This window comes from Cucurbita pepo, chromosome LG01 (genome assembly GCF_002806865.2).
Source record: "Cucurbita pepo subsp. pepo cultivar mu-cu-16 chromosome LG01, ASM280686v2, whole genome shotgun sequence".
Classification (NCBI taxonomy): Eukaryota; Viridiplantae; Streptophyta; class Magnoliopsida; order Cucurbitales; family Cucurbitaceae; genus Cucurbita; species Cucurbita pepo.
Window position 1 is genome coordinate 3,973,971 of NC_036638.1, and position 19,948 is coordinate 3,993,918.

At 34.2% G+C, this 19,948-nt stretch overlaps 5 protein-coding genes and 1 long non-coding RNA gene across 6 annotated transcripts; all 6 read left to right on the top strand.

The window, feature by feature from the left end:
- Window positions 1–2,221: 2,221 nt before the first annotated feature.
- On the top strand, window positions 2,222–4,541 carry LOC111787945 (AAA-ATPase At5g17760-like). The gene is made up of 2 exons (XM_023668057.1): window positions 2,222–3,567; window positions 4,004–4,541. The coding sequence occupies exons 1-2, from the start codon at window positions 2,572–2,574 to the stop codon at window positions 4,493–4,495; spliced, it is 1,488 nt and encodes a 495-aa protein (XP_023523825.1). The 5' UTR covers window positions 2,222–2,571; the 3' UTR covers window positions 4,496–4,541.
- Window positions 4,542–5,750: 1,209 nt separating this feature from the next.
- On the top strand, window positions 5,751–6,949 carry LOC111777202 (mitogen-activated protein kinase homolog NTF3-like). Its single transcript, XM_023656684.1, has 2 exons — window positions 5,751–6,173; window positions 6,347–6,949. The coding sequence occupies exons 1-2, from the start codon at window positions 5,751–5,753 to the stop codon at window positions 6,947–6,949; spliced, it is 1,026 nt and encodes a 341-aa protein (XP_023512452.1).
- Window positions 6,950–10,920: 3,971 nt separating this feature from the next.
- Window positions 10,921–12,066, top strand: LOC111809671 (bZIP transcription factor 44-like). The gene has a single exon (XM_023696086.1). The coding sequence runs from the start codon at window positions 11,439–11,441 to the stop codon at window positions 11,892–11,894; it is 456 nt and encodes a 151-aa protein (XP_023551854.1). The 5' UTR covers window positions 10,921–11,438; the 3' UTR covers window positions 11,895–12,066.
- A 2,168-nt stretch (window positions 12,067–14,234) lies between these two features.
- LOC111808521 (dehydrin Rab18-like) lies at window positions 14,235–15,142 on the top strand. Its single transcript, XM_023694570.1, has 2 exons — window positions 14,235–14,615; window positions 14,705–15,142. Exons 1-2 carry the CDS (start codon window positions 14,298–14,300, stop codon window positions 14,912–14,914), a joined length of 528 nt encoding a protein of 175 aa, XP_023550338.1. The 5' UTR covers window positions 14,235–14,297; the 3' UTR covers window positions 14,915–15,142.
- Window positions 15,143–15,569: 427 nt separating this feature from the next.
- On the top strand, window positions 15,570–17,042 carry LOC111790503. The gene is made up of 2 exons (XM_023671426.1): window positions 15,570–15,927; window positions 16,664–17,042. The coding sequence occupies exons 1-2, from the start codon at window positions 15,760–15,762 to the stop codon at window positions 16,862–16,864; spliced, it is 369 nt and encodes a 122-aa protein (XP_023527194.1). The 5' UTR covers window positions 15,570–15,759; the 3' UTR covers window positions 16,865–17,042.
- Window positions 17,043–17,888: 846 nt separating this feature from the next.
- LOC111810051 lies at window positions 17,889–19,931 on the top strand. Its single transcript, XR_002817363.1, has 3 exons — window positions 17,889–18,876; window positions 19,016–19,178; window positions 19,556–19,931. It is a non-coding gene; the product is annotated as an uncharacterized LOC111810051 (long non-coding RNA).
- The last annotated feature ends 17 nt before the right edge of the window (window positions 19,932–19,948 follow it).

The following is a 19,948-nucleotide window of genomic DNA, read 5'->3' on the forward strand; positions in this document are numbered from 1 at the left end:
CAACTTACCTGTTCTAATTATTTGATAACTTACTTTTCTGGTCAAACAAAAATTTCTGCTAAACTTTTAAATTTATGTTTATTTGACGATGGAAGATTTAAGAGTATATGTATTGAATCGGAGAATTTTGTTTATATTTGGATGGATTAGTTGAATAGTAGGGTGGGTGGGAAGATGGTATTAAACCAAGGTTGAAAGTTGAAAGAAATGGCATTTTGAATAGTGATTTAACTAAACCAAAAGGAATTTGGAGGAAAGCAGTTGAATGTGCCCCCACTTTTTGGTGTATTCCCTTCAATTTCCAACAATTATTAGTACAATCATATAAACCAATTTGGGGTTATCTTCCTTTGCACCCCATCAATCCACTTTTTCATTCTGATTTAACCTTAAACACACAATTATTATAATCTTACGTTTTTCTTCTTCCATGCATAAATAAGAACCTTTTGAAAAACTTTGGCAACTTTTTGGCGGTATGCTCTTGAGCTACTTTGGTGAAACTATGTACGATCAAGATGTGAGAACCAAAGAAATTTATGGTGCTCATTACTTAAGTTAGGTCGGATTGATATCCTTTTTAGATCCAACACAACTGTGTTTTGGACTATAATCTTTTTTTTTGTTTTAAATTCAAACTCTTATTAAATGATAAGCAGAATCCAATTATAAATTATTTAAGTTTGGATAATTTATGATATTACTTCAAATTAATTGCTACTATCATGATATTACTTATTCAAGGACTAAGGACTAAAATAATTGTGGAGGGAATTAGAGGTGATCGGCCCAAACTCTTTTGTTGGAGGGTGAAAGTTGAAAAGGAAGGATTGTACCAAGATTTGCGCACGCCAGCTGTAATATACTATGAAAAGTATTGAACACCACACCACACTTAATTATTGCATTCTAACACAACACCACATGCAAACTTTCCGCCACCTCCAAATTCCTCTTCTTCTTCTTCTTTTTCTTTTTTTTTTTTTTCTCAAAGACTTTTGGGAAAGTCTTAAAAAAAACAAAAAAACAAACTCCTTAGGTAATGTTCCACCTTCGATATTTCGATTTGACACTTGATGTCTCCAATATTCTCTTTACATTTTATCTTTACAGACAAACCTGAGTTCTTTTTGTATGTTTTGAAAATTTCTAGAAAGCTCACCCAAAATAGAATTACTTCAAGTAAAATAAACTTAATTATGGAGTTTCTATGATTGAGTTATAAATAAGGAAGGTGTATCTTGATGTAGTAGTGACTTTAATTCTTTTAAGTCATTTTATTCTCAAGATTGCTCTCATTCAGATGTGGTTTTGGTTAATTCATGTATTATTTTTAAGTGTCACACCTTGAAAGATTCATTTTAAAGGAAGTTGTCTAAGACACTCGTCTTACAATGTTCACCCTCATGCGACACACGTATGTGCTACAAGGTAGCTCACTTGGCTACAGGGCTCATACCTCCACCAAGGTGCATTTTGAGGCATTTTTTGTATTGGAAGAAGTATACATGATTTTGGTGAATGGTCATACAATCTCGTGGAGCGTTCATCTGGTGTCCGATCGACACCAAATTTGACGAGCATTCATGTTTCATATGGGTAGACATGCATAACTCCAAAACCACTCCTTCCAAAACCCCAACTTTTGAGAACCCTACTTGACCCTTTATTAAGTCTATATTTGTCCCTCGTTTTGACATCATTGCCTCTGACTTGCTTACACCTCAGCGTGGCTTCAATGCACACATCTCTTTAGTGTGTTAGATAATGCACTGTACTTCTCGTTATGCATTATGTCATTGATCTGTTTTAACCATCATGTGGTTGAACGAGTGCCACTTGAGGGTCGACATTTTTCATGTCATTGTGTGAGGGTCACAATCTATTCTCTACTACGATTATGATATCCTCCCCCACTTAAACTTGTCATCGTCCTCGATGATTTTCTCGAAAACACAATCATTTTATGGATGGTGACCGTTGACACTTAGAGAGATATTTTTTAGTGACTTTATTCCAATTGGTAAGTGCAATGGAGGTCACCAATGACCAAATCATGAACCCCAATACACCAAGCAACCCGTTTATGGGCATTTAGGATTAGAATATGAAATTTTATCCCTCTCTCTCTCTCTCTTAAACTAAACTAAAATATTCAGAAGGGGTGGCAATGGCTGGGGAAAAGACAGTAAGAGGAGCACTCCAATGGGTACAAAAGCTGAAGATAAAGGATGACACATTAAAGTGAGCCCACGTAATTGGCCCTTCCTCTCTACACTCCCTGCTATCTGATGTCCAAATACATTAGGATTCCCACTTTCTTTCCTTCTTTCCCATTTTTTCTACCTACAAACTTGAGAGCAATCTTTTCAACATTATTTTAATCCTAAACACTTCCATTCATAGTGTTTAATGACACAAATCTTGTTTTTTCTTATTTAAATAAAAGACCATTAAATGAATAAGTTGAGTTGAGATTCTTCATCCCCTTTGAAGCATCCGAGTTTTTTCCCAATCAAACCCCCATTCCCAAAAGTCCGATCAAACCACCACCACCACCGCCGCCGCGAGATGTTTTCAACAAAAGAGATGCCATCGCCACAGTCATTATTCTCAGCCTACGCCTCCATGGCTGGGTCCCTAATGCTATTCCGTTCGATGGCCAACGACCTCATCCCAGCCCCTGTCCGCTCATACATTGGCGCCGGAATACGCCGCTTCTTCAACTCCCACTCCACTTCTCTGTTCACCCTCATCATCGAAGACACCAACGGAATGTCCCCAAACCAAATCTTCGACGCCGCCGAGACCTACCTCTCCACTAAAATCACCTCCGACACTGCGCGCCTCCGCATCACCAAAACCCCAAGAGATAAACACCCAACTCTCCGCCTCGAAGCGGGCGAGAAATTAACCGATTCCTTTGAAGGAATCTCCCTCTTATGGACCTTCAATTCCCACGGTCAAGACAAAAACCTCCAGGCCCCCAATGACATCACCACTCTGTCTCCACTAAAAACAGAGCGCCACTACTTCGAGCTGAAATTCGACAAAACCCACCGACGGAAAATCATCAATTCCTACATCCCCTTCATGCTCGAGCGCGCACTGGCCTTGAAAAACGAAGAGAGAGCTCTGAAAATGTACACGATAAACAGCTCCGGGTGCTTCAGCGGGAAATGGGAGTCGGTGAATTTGGAGCATCCGGCGACGTTCGAGACGGTGGCGATGGAGGCGGAGGCGAAGAGGAAGGTGATTGAAGATTTGGAGAGGTTTCTGAAGAGGAAGGAGTTTTATAAGAGAGTTGGGAGGGCGTGGAAGAGAGGGTATTTGTTGCACGGACCGCCGGGGACTGGAAAATCAAGCTTGGTGGCGGCCATGGCTAATTACTTGAAGTTTGATATTTATGATCTGCAATTGGCGAATGTTCATCAGGATTCGGATTTGCGGAAGCTGCTTTTGACCACAGGGAATCGGTCTATCTTGGTTATTGAGGACATCGATTGTACTGTTGAGCTGCCGGATCGCCGGCCTGGTGATTGGTCCAGGAATCCTTCTGAAATTCAGGTCACTCTGCTCTCAATTTGTTTTCAGTTTTCACAAACTAATTTGAACAAAAATAAATTAAAACTTAAATTTGTGAAATGTAGAATTAGAAAGTTGGTAGTAATTTAAGTTTTAATTTGGAGTTAATGAAATGTCATACAAGTAAAATTGTTCCTCAATGCCATTAATTAAAGTGTAACTCACTTTTATAAACAGTTTTTAAAGGTCAAGTCTCCACCGTCCTTTTCAGCATGCCAAACTTTCACATGTTTATTTTAAATACAAAGTGCTCTCAAAAGCGTAATTAGAGAAGACTTAGTGGAGGATAATTTTGATTAATTAGACCATCTTCATCCAATTTGTTATTTATATGATCCAAAATCACATGTAATTAATAGAAAAATGAGGGAGGCGTGGGGATATTGTTGTAAAAGTAAATCAAATCTTGTTTGTGCAGCTCACATTGTCAGGTCTGTTGAACTTCATAGACGGGCTATGGTCCACCTGTGGTGACGAGAGGATCATAATCTTCACGACCAACCACAAGGACCGCCTGGACTCGGCGCTTCTCCGGCCAGGGCGAATGGACATGCACATCCACATGTCCTACTGCACCTTCCATGGCTTCAAGCTTCTGGCCACCAACTACCTGCAAATCCACACCACCCACCGCCTCTTCCCGGAGATTGAAACCCTTCTCGATGCCGCCGAGGTGACGCCGGCAGAGATCGCGGAGGAGCTGATGAAGAGCGAGGACGCTGAGGTGTCCCTTCAGTGCGTGGTTAAGCTGCTGAAGAGGAAGAAGCTGGAAGAGGAAGAGAATGGAAATGGCGAAGAAGAAGAAGAAGAAGGAGGAGGAGGTAAGTTGAGAGCGGCGAAGAGATTGAAAGTTCAGGCGAAGAAGAAGGTGGCGGGAATGGTTACGAGAAGGAAGTTTGTCGGACGCTGACATTAATTTCTACACAACTTCGAAAATAATACTCTTCATAACTCCACAAACAACTTATTTTATTTCAGTCCTTTTTTAATTTTTCTTAATAATTTTTAATTTACAATTTTTATTGTAAGTGAATTTATGATGACTAGTCAATTTTTAACTTAGACTAAAACGTTTAATGTTTGAATATCTCACCTTACATTTAAAACTAATATTTTTAATCTTCCTAACAATATTGAAAATAGGATAAGATGAAGTTGAGTTGTATTTGAGTCGATTGAATTAACCCAACCAAACAACCTCCAATTCCCAAAAACTTAAATAAACTTTTGATTTAAAAAAAAAAATCAATTAAATACAAGCTCAAATCAATTCTTAACTTACTGTTAAATAACATAGTCTAAATAGTTATACAAACACAGATTAATTTATATTTTAAATGTGGGTAGTGTTAAAACCTTCCAAAAATAAATATTAAAATATTATAAACAGGTTGATAAAAGAGAGTAAATAAAGGAAACAAATTTAGCAATAAAAATCTAACAATAATAAATAAAAAAAAGTTTGGACACCATCTATTTAAACTTTAAAAAGACCTCTTACAAAAATAACAATAAAGAATACATTTACGTTTTTAAAAAATATTCATAAACTCTCGAAGTAATTTAAAAAAGTTTAGATATTATCTATGAAATGTCAAAAATATTAATGATAACAAAATTTGGATAATAAAGTTAAAAAGTTTTAGTTCACATTGGTGGTAAAAAAAAAAAATGTTATAAAAATGAGATGTGTTAGCATTTTAAAAATTATACAATATTAATACTAATAATAATAAGGTAGGTGTATTTTTGAATTTTTTGAAGTTAAAAAAAAAAAAGATAAAAATGGTAAAGATAAAATATAAAATTGGGAAGTATTTATATTAATTTATCATCTCCCTTTCCTAATTGGAAATTTAAAATCTCCTATTCGTTGTGTTGATTGGATTGTTGAGAAACTTGTATATATTGATACCTATGTCTCCCTTCTACCACCAAGTTCTTCCAATCCTCAGCTTTCATTCCTCTTTCTCTTGTGCTGTATTCGCTACACTTTCTTCCCTCAAACAATTTCCCCCCTTCAAACCCTAAGCCTTCACATTTGTTAACAAATCATTCTCACACTTTTTCCTTTCTCAATCAAAACACAAATTCTAAAACCTTTTTCCATTTTGAATGATTTTTGTATTTGTGGTTAATAAAATAGTGGTTGAATTTGAAGGAACATGTCAACACCTGTCCAGCCACCAAAAGGAATTAAGTCAGCCGGGAAACATTATTACTCAATGTGGCAAACTCTGTTTGAAATCGATACTAAGTATGTCTCAATCAAGCCCATTGGACGAGGATCTTACGGGGTGGTGTGTTCTTCTACCAACCAACAGACCAACGAGAAAGTGGCTATCAAGAAGATTAAAAATGTGTTTGAGAATCGCTTCGAGGCATTGAGAACGCTTATGGAGATGAAGCTTTTGAGGCACATAAGACATGAGAACGTGATTGGTTTGAAAGATGTGATGATGCCCGTGCATAAAAATAGTTTTAAGGATGTGTATTTAGTTTACGAGCTCATGAACACTGATCTTGATCACATTATCAGATCGTCTCAGCCCCTTTCAAATAATCATTGCAAGTATTTCATGTATCAGGTATGGATTATGTATTCAATTTTCTTTGAAAATGTTTTAGTTTTTCGTTAAAACGTAAGCTTGTAAGGAAAAGAGAAGATATAGGGTAAGAATTTGATGTCATAAAATTTTTGTACATGAATTTGATGTATTACAGCTCTAAGTTCTAATTCTAATGTTATCGTGTATTACAGTTGCTTTCTGGCTTGCAGTATCTTCATTCAACCAACATTCTTCATCGAGACTTGAAGCCCGGGAACCTCCTCGTCAATGCTAATTGTGATCTGAAGATTTGTGATTTCGGGTTAGCACGAACGAGCAAAGGCCAGAACCAAGCCATGACTGAGTACGTTGTTACTCGCTGGTATCGTGCACCAGAGCTTCTCCTATCCTGTAAGAGCTATGGGACTTCCATTGATGTGTGGTCGGTGGGATGCATCTTTGCTGAGATTTTGGGTCGGACACCTATCTTCCCTGGGACAAATTGCCTCAACCAACTAGAGTTAATCATCGAAATTCTCGGTAGTCCAAAGGAAGCAGATATCGAGTTTATTGATAACCTAAAGTCCATAAAGTTCATCAAAGCTATGCCTTTCTCTAAAGGGGTACAATTTTCAGATCAATATCCACAAGCTCAACCTTTAGCTTTAGACTTGCTGCAGAAGATGCTTGTGTTTGACCCGAGGAAGAGAATTACCGCTAATGAAGCACTTCAACATCCATATATGTCCGAGCTATACGACACAAAATTCAATTCTACAAATGAGGTTCCCTTCAGTCTCGACATCGACGAATGACTTGATGAGCATGAGATCAGAAAAATGATATTGGCTGAGATGCTCTATTATCATCCTGAAGTTGCTCCAACGTAGACATACACTTAAGTTGGAAGAAACACTATGTTCGACATGATCTAATGTACTAATTCATCAGGGACTTTGGTTAGCAACATTAGTATTAAATTGATTATTTTTAGCTACCGCACTCATTAATGTTTTACATTTTCTCATCAAAATCGAATGAACATTAAAATTAAATCAATATTTTAATGTTGTTTTTAAGGCTAAAATATTAAGGGATGGAATATGAATACTTTGCTTAGATTGGTAGAGTCCAATTAAAAATCTAATACTTTCCTAGATTATTCCGATTATTTTGAGTTAAGCTAAGTTAGGCCGGGCTAGACTTAGATTAATTTACAAATTTAATTTTATTATTTTTATAATTAAATATCAAATTTTAATATACTTATATTAATTTAGAAATGCAATCTTATTATTTTTATAATTAAATATCAAATTTTAATATTTCAAGAACATGTCAAATTTTGAACACCAAAATCTGTTGGTTTCTTTTAAATTGTAATGATTATATATTATACATTTTTATTAGTTATAATTAGTTTATTGAATGAATGAAGGAAACAAAATAAAAAAAGAACTATAAAATATTAATTTTAGTAAATCTTATGAAAACTCATAAAATTTTCTCTTAATTCAATGAATGTAGCCATTATAAAAATTCAGACTTTAATATCTAAATTTTCGAAGTTATAATGTATTTCCATTAGAAGAAATTTATTAAATTTTTTTAATTTTTTTTTCCTAATCAATAAATAAATAAATATGGACTCCTTATCAAATTATTAATGATAAATTTAGGAGTAAAATTTGTAAATTATATTTTTTAACTTGAGCCATTATAAAAATTGACTTTAATATCTAAATTTTCCAAGTTATAATGTTTTAAGAAATTTATTAATTTTTTTTTAACTTCTTTTCTTAATCAATAAATAAATAAATATGGACTCCTTATCAAATTATTAATGATAAATTTATGAGTAAAATTTGTAAATTATATTTTTTAACTTTCATTTTAATGTTTTTAGTTTTTTCTTTTTCATTTTTTAATAGAAACCTCGTATTCAAATTGGATCAAAATTTTATATATTTAATATTAAATTTTAATTAAGGTGGGCATATTTAATCATTATATTAAAAGGTTTAGCAAATTATAAGTGATAAAAGGTGGAAAACAGTCGGTTAGTGAGTTAGTTGCAGATATTAATTTGGTATATTGATTGGATTAGTGGAGTTGATGGTAATATTATAAATAATACAATATTTTTAATAATATTACACATTTTTCATATTCTCCACGGCACATAATTTCCTTTCCAGTTTTCTCATAATTCTTAATTATTTTATTCTTTATTAACAAATTAAATTTGGTTATCAAAAAAATATGGATCTCAATAGATAAAGGGGAGGAGGATAGATATGTAACATATAAATATAAATGAGGTATATAAATGAATTGGTATTATATCTAATCTATAACTATTATTTATATCAAACGAGATGTACATAGATTGAAAATCTTCCAACTAAGCATGTTTCTCGAAACAATATTGTATTAAACTATATATTATAAAATTTTCTAAAAAATCTTTAATACGAATAAGTAACAAATTCAAAGTTTAAGCTTATAATGTTATGGATGGAAACAAAAATATTTTTTTTTTATTTACTTTATGATAATGTTTTGCATTTCATTTATTTATTTTTTTTAATATGGTAGAGATATCATTTTCCTCTGACAAAATGAGTATTAATTCCGTACTAATAACTATGTTTTCAAACATTTTATATTATATTTCTTTTCATGTATCAGACCTATATGAAGTAATTATTTCAAAAATTAAAATATTTTTTCTGTCTACAATACTCTGTTGAGGGTAAGTTTTATTTATTATTAAAAAAAACTTTAAAAGAATATTTTTATGAGAATAAAGGGAGAGAAATTTGATGTCTGACACAATAAATTAAACCCACCAATTTCAAAATGAGAAAATAGAGTTAAAACATATTTGAAAATTTTAAAATAAAAGTTTGGATGGTACTAATACAATGGCCACCAAAAGGAGGGCTCTATTGACCCACCAACCCCAACTTTATCAAATTTGCCCTTTTTTGCCCTTTTGGACCCGTTCTTCTTTGAAAATTTAGGACTTTTTAGAATTGATGTCTTGCCAAATCTTAATGGATAATACTACATTAAACTGAGCATCTCATAGTTCATACTCACATGAGTTTTTGTTGAATGGTTTTAGGTTAAAATAACATTTTAGTGTATTTGAAACTTATTTGATGTTAGTTTATATATTTTTCAAATGAAATATTATTTAAGATTTGTATCATATTTAGAATTCGGATTCTGTACCGGATGGCTTTGGGATTGTCATGGATCCTCACAAACCAACCCAAGTTATTTCGGTATGTTTTATTCTCATTCACATGTATTTTAGTAAAATTCATAAGGCGTCACCTTACATAGATTGCTCCAAATAAAACACGTTTAACTATGAAGTTCCTATGATTAAGGTACTTGAGAGGAAGATCCACCTTGCTAGTATAGGTAGTAACTTTCGAATATTTTTTAGTCATGTTATCCTCATGATCGCCCTCATTTGGATGTGATCTCAGTTCATTCATGTAACTCTCATTTACTCAGGTGTCATATAATAGATCTCTCAATATTCAATTTTATGTCTAATAAATATCTAGATTTTAAAAAATGTTCAATAAAAAAAATGAACTGATTCATTATAAAATTGAATTTTGTGTCTAATAAAAAATTTATTTTTATATCTAATAAGTCTTAAATATATATATATATATATTTTTTGTTATAAATTTGACAAGTTAATTCTTTAATCACAAAAACATTTTTTTACCTTATTTAATATTTTAATAGAGAAATGTTGATTATGTGTTAAGCTCGTTTTTAGGTAATACACGTAGGTTAGGTTTTAATGGTGTCATTATAATTGAGATTAATAATTTTAATTTGATAAAAATGGTGTCAATTCATTTTAATTTGATAAAAATTAAAATATAAGATTAAACTCATCCCATACAAACTACAAATTAAAAGTGATTTTGTGATTGGGTTCCATTTGCATGTCTAAATGAAAAGAATATTCCAATTTTAGCATAAAAGCATCTCTCATCAACAAGAATATTCCATTTCAAGGGATTTGTGGATGAAGAGAAAAATTTACTGCTTATTTTCATTTATAATTAATTAACCTACCTATTAATTAACATAAATTATTTAAAAAGCAATGTTTGAGAAAAAGTCAAACTTTATTTATCCACCAATAATAAATTATCCTTTGAAAATTGACGATTTAGATTTAAATCTTGATATTCAATTAACGTGGATTATGGGCTAATTTTGAATTGAAAATAACTTTTTGTTTTTATAGAGACGTGAGTTAATGAAATTCTTATTTGAGAATATAATTTTATTATCGTACAAGTGAAAAAATTATAAAATTAGAATAAAGTTTTTGATTAGCATCATCATCAAAGCTTTAACTAAGTTTACTTTTTTAATTTATAAATTAAAAAAAGTCTTGAATGTATAACTGGCCGTTCGAGTTCGTGAGCAGCATTTTTGCGCGTGGGAGTGAACGTGAGATGACTCATCCCCCCAGNATGACTATCCAATCAAAGGAGTCATTTTGAATTCATTCTAATTATTCTAATTTTCCTTATATAAAAATATAACCTAATTTGTTATGATATAATCAACAAATATAATAAATTAAAAAAATTATTTTCTATAAGATAATTCTAAAGGACTCTGGAAATAAATAAAAATTAATAAAAAGAATTGGGAAACAAATCTTTATAATTATAATTATAACTATTATACTTATATATATATATATATTTTTTTTTTATGACGCAACAGAGCAGCTTCGCTCATTTCCTGATTATTTTATTTACAATGGGCGTTTTGGTTTCTATAAAATCCGCTTCCATTCCTTCCCATAACCTCTCCTCCTCCATTTCCTCTCTTTAATCTCTCCGTTTCTCTGTTTCTCTGTTTCTCCTCTGTTTTTTTCCCCAGATTTTCCCGAGAAAACTTGCAGGTGTTTTTTAATGTTTCCATTCTTGTTCTTTCATGCTTTGTATTCATGTCTCCTGTAGTCAGTGAGATCCTTCTCTCTGGTTACATTATCAACTCCACTCTCCACCGCCGCAGCCATCTCGTTCAATCTTTCTCTGTTGTATTCCTTTACTGGTTCTACGTCTTCTCATGAACTAGCCTCCCATTTCCCTCTTTCAATCTCCTAAATTTTCCATTAATCGGTCGAAATTACCATCTGGGTTCTTTAATTCGTGCCATTTCAAGCAAGACCCATATCGAATTTTATCCCCTTTTTCCAAAAGAAGAGACTACCTACCTCCTCTGTTTAAGACACGACCGGATTCAATGGCGTCTCCGGTAGGAAGTTCATCAGGATCTCCGAGCTCCGACGAAGATCTGCGACTAATTGTAGATCAGAGGAAGAGGAAGAGAATGATATCGAATCGAGAATCGGCTCGCCGATCTAGGATGCGAAAACAGAAGCAGCTCGACGATCTGACGGCTCAGGTGGGCCAAATCAAAACAGAGAATGAGCAAATCGCCGTCAACATCAATTTCACCACCCAACTTTACCTGAATCTGGAGTCGGAAAACTCGGTGCTCCGGGCACAGATGGCGGAGCTCCACTACAGATTAGACTCGCTGAACGAAATCATAAACTTCATAAACTCGAGTACTAGAAACCCGTATGATCCCGAGCATTATGGTGAAGTTTCTGGCATTGATGGGTTGGTTGATTCTTGGGGATTCCCCGTTCTCAACCAGCCAATCATGGCCGCTGGTGACATGTTCATGTGCTGAATCAAAAAAATGCCAAAAAAACGAACAAAAACAGGGTGGTTTCATCATTGTTATCGGTACTTGGGATTGTTTAATATGGATAATGTTCTACTTTGAAATGTAATGAATGTACCTTCAATGATAATTATAAGTTTAATTGGAAAAATGGGAGGCCCCATCCATTGTTGTTTTACCCATCTGCTCAATTTCCTAAGAAAAAAGTAATTAATTGAGATAACCTTTGAGAACAAGTTTGTAAAAAAAAAGATAAATTTTTAGAATGCTTTATAGCATTTTGGAACCAAAAGAGGGGCCTTTATAGCAGTTTGAAGGGTCCATTTTGTAGGAAAGGAGAAATAAAAGAGCTAAAAAAATGAACATTATTGAAGAGAGAGGAAAGAAAAGGATTTATTTGGTCATGAAATGATTGGTTGGCGTGTTCTTGGCTTTGGCTTTGCATGGAAATATATGTATATATAAATATATATATATATATATATATATGTTTCTGGAGAAAATAATGCAAAATTGATTGGAAGTATTAGGTAAGGAACAAACTGGAATAATTGGAGCGCCCAAGTGGAGGAACCGAACACAAAATATTATTCCAATTATCAATTATAACATTATTGAAACGATGATGATGCAACACCAAAACTCTGATCATCTTACCCACTCTTTTTTCCTTCTTCCTCATCCCAATATTAAATAAATAAAACAAAGTTTACCCACAACATACAAAAAATTATGATGATCACTCTCTTATGATTTTGTTTTTTAATTCTACCATTTTTGTGAATTGAAGTTATTCAACTCTAGTTGTTACTCCATTGTTTTTATGTTTTTCCTTATTCTTAATATCTACCAACAAGTCAGAATTGTATTTACACTTCACTGCCCTCCATCACGCGAANAAAAATGAAAATATTGATATTTTAATTTAACAAACGGTGTTTGAAAATCATATTCAAATAAATTATTATTACAAGTAGTTGAAGGATATTTTATTACTCAAACAAAAGAGAATAATGAGGTAAGAATTTCCCAAAAAAAAAAAAAAAAAGAAAAAAAAAAAGAGGAAGTTGGACGGTGAGGGGCGGTCGATCTGTGTAAAGTTAGGGGTCATAATTATTAATTAATTATTTTAAGCTCAAGTAGTGAAGTGTGATTAATTTATTAACTAATTATTTTAAGCTCACGTAGTGAAGTGTGATTAATTTATTAAAATTACTACAATGGAAAATTTGATTTTATACTCCAAATTTCAACCTACTACAAAGCAGTCACCTCCCTTCCTATTTTTACACGCATGGCTTGATGACTTCACAAACACATCTTAGATCCCTTTGGATTGGCTTCTTTTTTTTTTTTTAATTAAAATACTCATTACTACCATTATTATACACTAATTTATTTACGTAAATTAGTAACTTTAAATTTATATTTAAAACTCTATAACATGTCGTGTTTTAAACTATACTCATTTGTGAATGTATTTTAAATTATACTGGATTAATTGCACTATAGGGTTATAGGCAAGATGACCTCCCGTTTGGTTTTGAATCACTTTTATTTGATGTCAATAAAATTGGTAGTGTGTTTTCGGACTCAGTTATAGGCTAGGTGTCCTCGAGTTTAATTAGGTTTACAGGTTAAATAATCCTATTTTAAGTATGACTTGTGTTTTATTATCACTATAGTTTGATTAGGGTCATAGTACTCCTTTACTATCAAATGTAACCATTCAAGCTATCTTTGAATTTTTTTCTCTTAACTTCCCCCATATTATAAAACACCGTCTATTTAGTAAATATTTTCACATTTTTATAAGAAATGAAATTCATTTTTTTTTAGCATTTGTAATCTCCACACACGTCGGTGGTTGTACCCAATAACGTGGCTAAAAAACTCGACGTGTGAAGATCAAGGCCTTCCAAACAAAAACTACCAGAATCTGGAACCGACCATACGAGGAATTCATGGCAACTACTACCATTGTTGCTCTACTGCCACCACGCTCTTATTCTTATTTTATAGGTTTCAAAGATGAGTTTTTTTTTAAAAAAAAGTGGAAACTAGAAGGTTCACGCGGTCAAAACAACTTTGTATTTCTAAATATCCAATCAGATCGCTCCATCTGGCCAACTCAAATGGCAGCCAGCAACATCATCTCCATTGCCGACATAACCCTCACACCTGTCGTCATCATCCCTCCCCACATGCCCTTCCTATACTACGTGTCAAATAAACACCTTCCCTCCATGGATTACATGCACGTGTTTCTCAAACTTTATCTACTAACTCCATCTCTATTTAAATCTCACGATCTTTACTTCAAAACAACATCCACATTCTGAAACTCGCTGAATTATTTGTTCGTTCATCCATCCATCCATCTCTGTTTTGTTTTTTGGGTTTTGAAAAATGTCGCATTTCCAATCTGGAACCGATCAGTATGGCAACCCCGTTCGCCAGACTGATGAATATGGCAACGTGATCCACGGGACCGGTCAGCACGTCGACCCGCATCACCGGACCGGTGGGACCGGTGAGTTCCGTGAGACGGATCAGTATGGCAACCCAATTCGGCGGGGCGGTGAGTACGGTGACCGGATCGGCACTGGTGGGACGTATGAGACTGGTGGGCACGGTGGCGTGGGTTATGGCGGAGGACACCACCAGCAGCATAAAGAGCATGGGGGAGTACTTCGTCGCTCTGGAAGCTCTAGTAGTTCCAGCTCGGTAAAATTTAATGTTATATGATTACTTTCATACATTAGTGTATAATAATAATAATAATAATAATAATAATAATGAGGTTGAAATTTCAGTCGGAAGATGATGGGCATGGAGGGAGGAGGAAGAAGGGGCTGAAAGAGAAGATAAAGGAGAAGCTGCCAGGACATCATGACACGGCGCAGCAGCCACACGCGACATCAACCACTACACCTGGCGGGTACTCTTCGGTGGAGCACGGCGGCCAACACGAGAAGAAGGGGATAATGGATAAGATCAAGGAGAAGTTGCCTGGACATAACTGAGAGGCGTCGCCCACCATATGTGGGTGTAGATATGATATTAATAAAGTGTTAGATGTGCGTGTATTGGGACTTTGTGTAGTGTAAGTGTTGGTATGGCTAAATAACGAGGGAGCGTGGTGGTCGGTTTGTGGTTGTGTGTATTATTATGTCATTTATGGGTTTGATGTATGTACGTCTCGTTTGTGTTCATCTCATCTATCTTCTACTTGGGCTGTTTTACGCTTCAAATCTGCCTTCTTTTCCAACCTATAATTTGTTGAATCTTAACCCAATACAAGATCAAATGATGAACAATTCTAATAAGTAATAAGGATGTTAAGCATCATAAAATTTTCTTAACCCAATACAAGATCAAATGATGAACAATTCTAAGTAATAAGGATGTTAAGCACCATAAAATTTAGTAAGTAATCCTAATTTACTACATTTGGAGCACTAGAATTAAGATAATCCAAGGCTTAGGGGAAATATCCCAAAGTTCTATATGATTAGCCTATAAAACCATGGATCCTAATTAGGAGATTAATGTTATCGATTAAATAATAATTATTATTATTAATAAAAATAAAAATATATTTTTGTGTAAGAAAAGAGAGGATGTGAATATTTAAAATATTTTTACGGACTCAATTTAAACAATTTAAAATATTTAAAATGAACCCAATTTTGTAGCCCCCAATTTCACCCTCCCCGCACATTGCCACTGGAGCTCACCGCCAGCGACCATTCTCTTGAATCCCAGACCTGACGGTTTCCACGCCGATTGGATTTTCTGACGAACGGAGCTTGCGGTAAGGGTCGCTGGATTTATCTGCTCTGTTTGGGTTGTGAGTAACAAAATCAGTATGTTCTGGACTGCAATAAGGTATTTCGCGACGAAGCCAAAGCCGAAGATGAAGCCGATAGAGTTGAAAACTCCACCGGAGCAAACGCAGACGATCACTAGAGTTATATTCGACATCGTTAGGGAGCATGGTCCGCTAACCATAGCCGAAACTTGGGATCGCGTTCAGGTAAGCATCGTATTCCTGTTTCTGTTTCGTCATTTTCATGTTTTGCTTCAATTTTATTTCGATTTCTTCATCTCATCTCTATGAACTGTGGAAATTTATTATTCTATATGAATTAGATTCACATAGAAATCAGAATGATGGAAGACCGCTAGAGTAGATGCTTTGATCATTTCAATTGGGGTTTAGTTGTGACCGTGAAGAATAGTTGGAAATGAGAATTCGGTTTTGCATTCTTGTTGAATTAATTGTTCAAGACAGTTTCATCTCAGGAGAAATGTTGCCTCTTTCCAGCATTTTAGGCTTCAAAGTTCTAAAAAACTAGTGTTACATTTAACCCATCCAAATGCCTCAGAAGTGCATACTTTCATAGATGATGGGCTCCCAATGTACCAAGTCTGAGTTGCTCTTTAGAAATGAAGGACACAGTTGTAAAACCCAATTAACAGATCCTGTTCAAGTAAGGTCGAAAGTCTGAGTTGCTCAAATCCTAGTCAAATGACCATTGCCGTATTTTCCATTAACAATGGGGATGATTGATGAAAGTACTTTTAGCTTTTGAGTTGGTTTCTTTGTTGAAGGGTATAGATGTAGTCATGTAACATAATAGCTCAACTAGAATGGGAAATGTCACAGTTCTGGGTACTGTTTGTTCTGGAACTTGGTGCTATTTTGTTAGAAAAAATCTGTATACGTAAATGGTGTTGTAATGAGCTGACGAGCGTCCATTTATTTTCAGGAAGTGGGTTTGAGAGGATTAACAAGCAAAAGGCACATGAAAATAGTGATGAGATGGATGAGGGAACGGCAGAAGTTAAGACTGATGTGCAATCACGTAGGACCTAATAAGCAGTTTCTTTATACCACCTGGTTCACAAAACCCAACTTCGGACAGGCAAAGCCACAGGGGCGTAATTCCTCCCAACCCAAGAGCCCTTGAGTGCCTGCAAATTACCTGTAAAACTGCGATTGTTTCTTCTTTTTAATGGAAGCTGTTCTTTGATTATTCTACAAGTGATGTCTTTATAGAATGAATGACCAATATCGAAACGATCTAAATACTGATATTTCTTTTGTGTATAATGCTAATTCCTTAATCTAATAACAATATGTGATAATAGATTGCATTAAGGGTAGTTAATCAGTTGATATTCCTTTTGCTTCTGTTTATCTCCAAATTCTATATATTAGACTGTTGTCTAAAATCTTTGCCTTATCAAAATCTAATTATCTATCGTCCATCTCCTTGCAACTTGTTAAACAATTTTTTTTATTTATTTATTGAAATGATCAACAAACGTATGTGTCATCTGCTGAAGCAAATTGCAATTCTCAAAATAGTATACATTCTAGAATAGCTCTACTGTTGAACTTTCAAGAATATGGAGGGTCTTCGAGACACCATTGCAGCAGTACCTTTTGGCCTATAGGGCTTTAACAAACAAGTTAGAAATCTTACTACAAGGGTCTTCGAGATGTTAAAGAGATAAGTGATGACATGTTGTCAGTTCACTTACTCTGTGTTGAGAGATGAGCTGCTTTTTCTAGGCTAGTTGTTCATGTTGTTCAATGCTTATAGTTCTGGAGTTGTAGTCATGAGAAATCGGTTCCTTGAGGCTTAACTATTTTTTGCAAGGTTCGCTAAGCGTGGTGAATGGTCGACAATGTTTTGAAGTCCCATGTTCTTATTGAATGGCTGACATCCAGTGCTTTTCAGATGATAGAAAGTAGGAGATCTCCTTTGGAGGTTGAAGCCCGACTTTGTGCGAGGTGGACATGATGCTCCCAAGTTCCAACATACAGGGCTTAGTTCATGTCAATCTTAATCTTGCTTGTGAAGTTTTGACTATACACGTAGAATGCCTGATATTTAAAGGCTTTGCTGATAGTCTTTTTTCTCGTGTACCTTCTNAAAAAAAAAAAAAAAAAAAAAAAAAAAAAAAAAAACAACTTTTTGACCACAACCTTCGTTAAGGTGTGTTCGAGGATGCCCTTTAACAAATAAACTTTAGTAACATAAAAGTTTTAATGTTACTTTCAAATATGATGATTATGAGTAGGAAGTGCTTTTCTATGGTGGAAAAGATGCTTGTCACACTCTCAAACATAGTATTAGTTGCTTAAGAGGTTTTCCTTTCTGCTTATTAATGAATTGCTTTATTTCCATTATGTGCTCAGGTTCTCCTTTTAGTACCAGCAAATTTCGTGGATGGAAATTGATTCATCAAGGGGCTCTAACGCTAATTTGTCTAAAAGTTTCAAATTGTTGCACAATAGTATTAATATAATCCTTATCAGTCCAGCATAGTCTAGAATTGATCACAAATACTTGTTTCTAACATGAGACTTAAAAATATCTCATATTAGCAGGTGAATCTCTTCAACTAATCTTCTTCTTCTTTTTCATTTAGGTTACTTGACTCTGTAGATGTTGGTGGCTCATACACATACACTGTTTCATTTTCTTTCCTGAACTTTTCACACCCTGAAAAGAGATGATTCATGATTTGGAGCGATTAAAGAACACCTGGTGCATTCTCTTTCAAATGGGTTGACTATAGAGTAATCCTTGGAATATAAAAATTTCTCCATGATTCATGTGCTCAATTCATTTCTTTCAAGTACTAAGCTATTTCAGGATGATGACTGTGCATATAATGGGCTAGAAGAATGAGTTTATGAAGGCCATCTAATATTTATTTTGTTCTTCTATCTTGTGTTTTCTAGTCATTGCTAGTCTCACCTTCTATCTTGTGCCTATTGACGTTTTCCTCTGTGGTATCGATACAGATTTTCAATCAAAGAGAATTCTTCCAAGTTTCAGGTTCAAGGACTTTTCTTTGTCTGGGATACTACACCTTTTTTGGAACTTTATTCACATCCCGGTGGTGATTCATTGACTGTATTGCTGAATCTGTCTCGAATTACAACTATCGCTACCGATTAACTCAGGTTCGTTCAAATTCTTCTTACATTGAAAGTCTTTGTGCCATCTACAGTTCACAGCCTCAAACTGTTAGTTTGTTTGAGCTCTATCGAGCTAAGATTGATTTCTACGAGAAATGATAACATTTTCAATCCATTTTTCTAGGTCAGAATTTGGATCGGACAACAAAGAAACACGACATAAAAAGGATAAAAGTTGGATAAGAGAAGAAAAAAAGGAACAAATGGGTATTGGTTGGTTAAGTAAAAGGATCTTTTTTATGCATCTCCAAAAGCTCTACATGAGTTCTTTATATAAAACTTTACAGGTAAGAAAGAACACTTTCTACCATAGGAATGATTTTGTATTGGGAAAATGGGGTTTCCCCACCAGAAATATCACTTTCTTTTGCAGCAGATTCCTTCGTCTCAGGTTTCCACCATTAACAGACTTCTTTTTCTTTTCCTCAATGAAAATGAAAGTCACGGCTGCTGAAGCTTTTAATGGCTGCAATAGAGATATATATGAACCTTGAGGATAAGGAATCAGTTCCATTTTCGATATCTTAATTTAATGGCATAAAGATGATTTAAATGACTAAAAATGGCTAAAGTGCTGAAGAACAATGAAGAATCACCTTTNCTTTTTTTTTTTTTTTTTTTTTTTTATGGTGATTAACGATAAAGCATCTCTTCTGTTTCACAGTGATTGAATGACGATGGCGACTTTGATATAATGTTGACTGAAAAGCAAAAAGAAGAAAATGGTTTGTTCCTCCTCCATTCAGAAAGAAAGAAAGGTTAGTTTGCATGGTAGATTATTTGAACCTCCAAATTACACAATCTTGCAGGAGTGACCCTCCCGTCATCGATCCTTGCCCTATTTCGAGCAATTGCTTGACTAAGAGATAGTTGAAGATTCCTTAAGTATCCCGACACAAAGTATCATCTTCTCTATCATCTAATCATTGTATATTAACGAGGATCCTAACCAATTGATGTATTTACTACTAAAGGTCAATTGACGATCCATAATAGTTCTCACATTGTATAAACTCGAAGATAATCATTTAGAAATATTATTTTAATGTAAACCAAT

Excerpts from the sequence above, each read along its gene's own strand:
- LOC111808521 (XM_023694570.1), top strand. The coding sequence starts at position 14,298 with ATGTCGCATTTCCAATCTGGAACCGATCAGTATGGCAACCCCGTTCGC. Across the intron at positions 14,616-14,704 it reads GCTCTAGTAGTTCCAGCTCG|TCGGAAGATGATGGGCATGG; the intron begins GTAAAATTTAAT and ends TTGAAATTTCAG.
- LOC111809671 (XM_023696086.1), top strand. The coding sequence starts at position 11,439 with ATGGCGTCTCCGGTAGGAAGTTCATCAGGATCTCCGAGCTCCGACGAA.
- LOC111777202 (XM_023656684.1), top strand. The coding sequence starts at position 5,751 with ATGTCAACACCTGTCCAGCCACCAAAAGGAATTAAGTCAGCCGGGAAA. Across the intron at positions 6,174-6,346 it reads GCAAGTATTTCATGTATCAG|TTGCTTTCTGGCTTGCAGTA; the intron begins GTATGGATTATG and ends CGTGTATTACAG.
- LOC111790503 (XM_023671426.1), top strand. The coding sequence starts at position 15,760 with ATGTTCTGGACTGCAATAAGGTATTTCGCGACGAAGCCAAAGCCGAAG. Across the intron at positions 15,928-16,663 it reads AAACTTGGGATCGCGTTCAG|GAAGTGGGTTTGAGAGGATT; the intron begins GTAAGCATCGTA and ends ATTTATTTTCAG.
- LOC111787945 (XM_023668057.1), top strand. The coding sequence starts at position 2,572 with ATGTTTTCAACAAAAGAGATGCCATCGCCACAGTCATTATTCTCAGCC. Across the intron at positions 3,568-4,003 it reads GGAATCCTTCTGAAATTCAG|CTCACATTGTCAGGTCTGTT; the intron begins GTCACTCTGCTC and ends TTGTTTGTGCAG.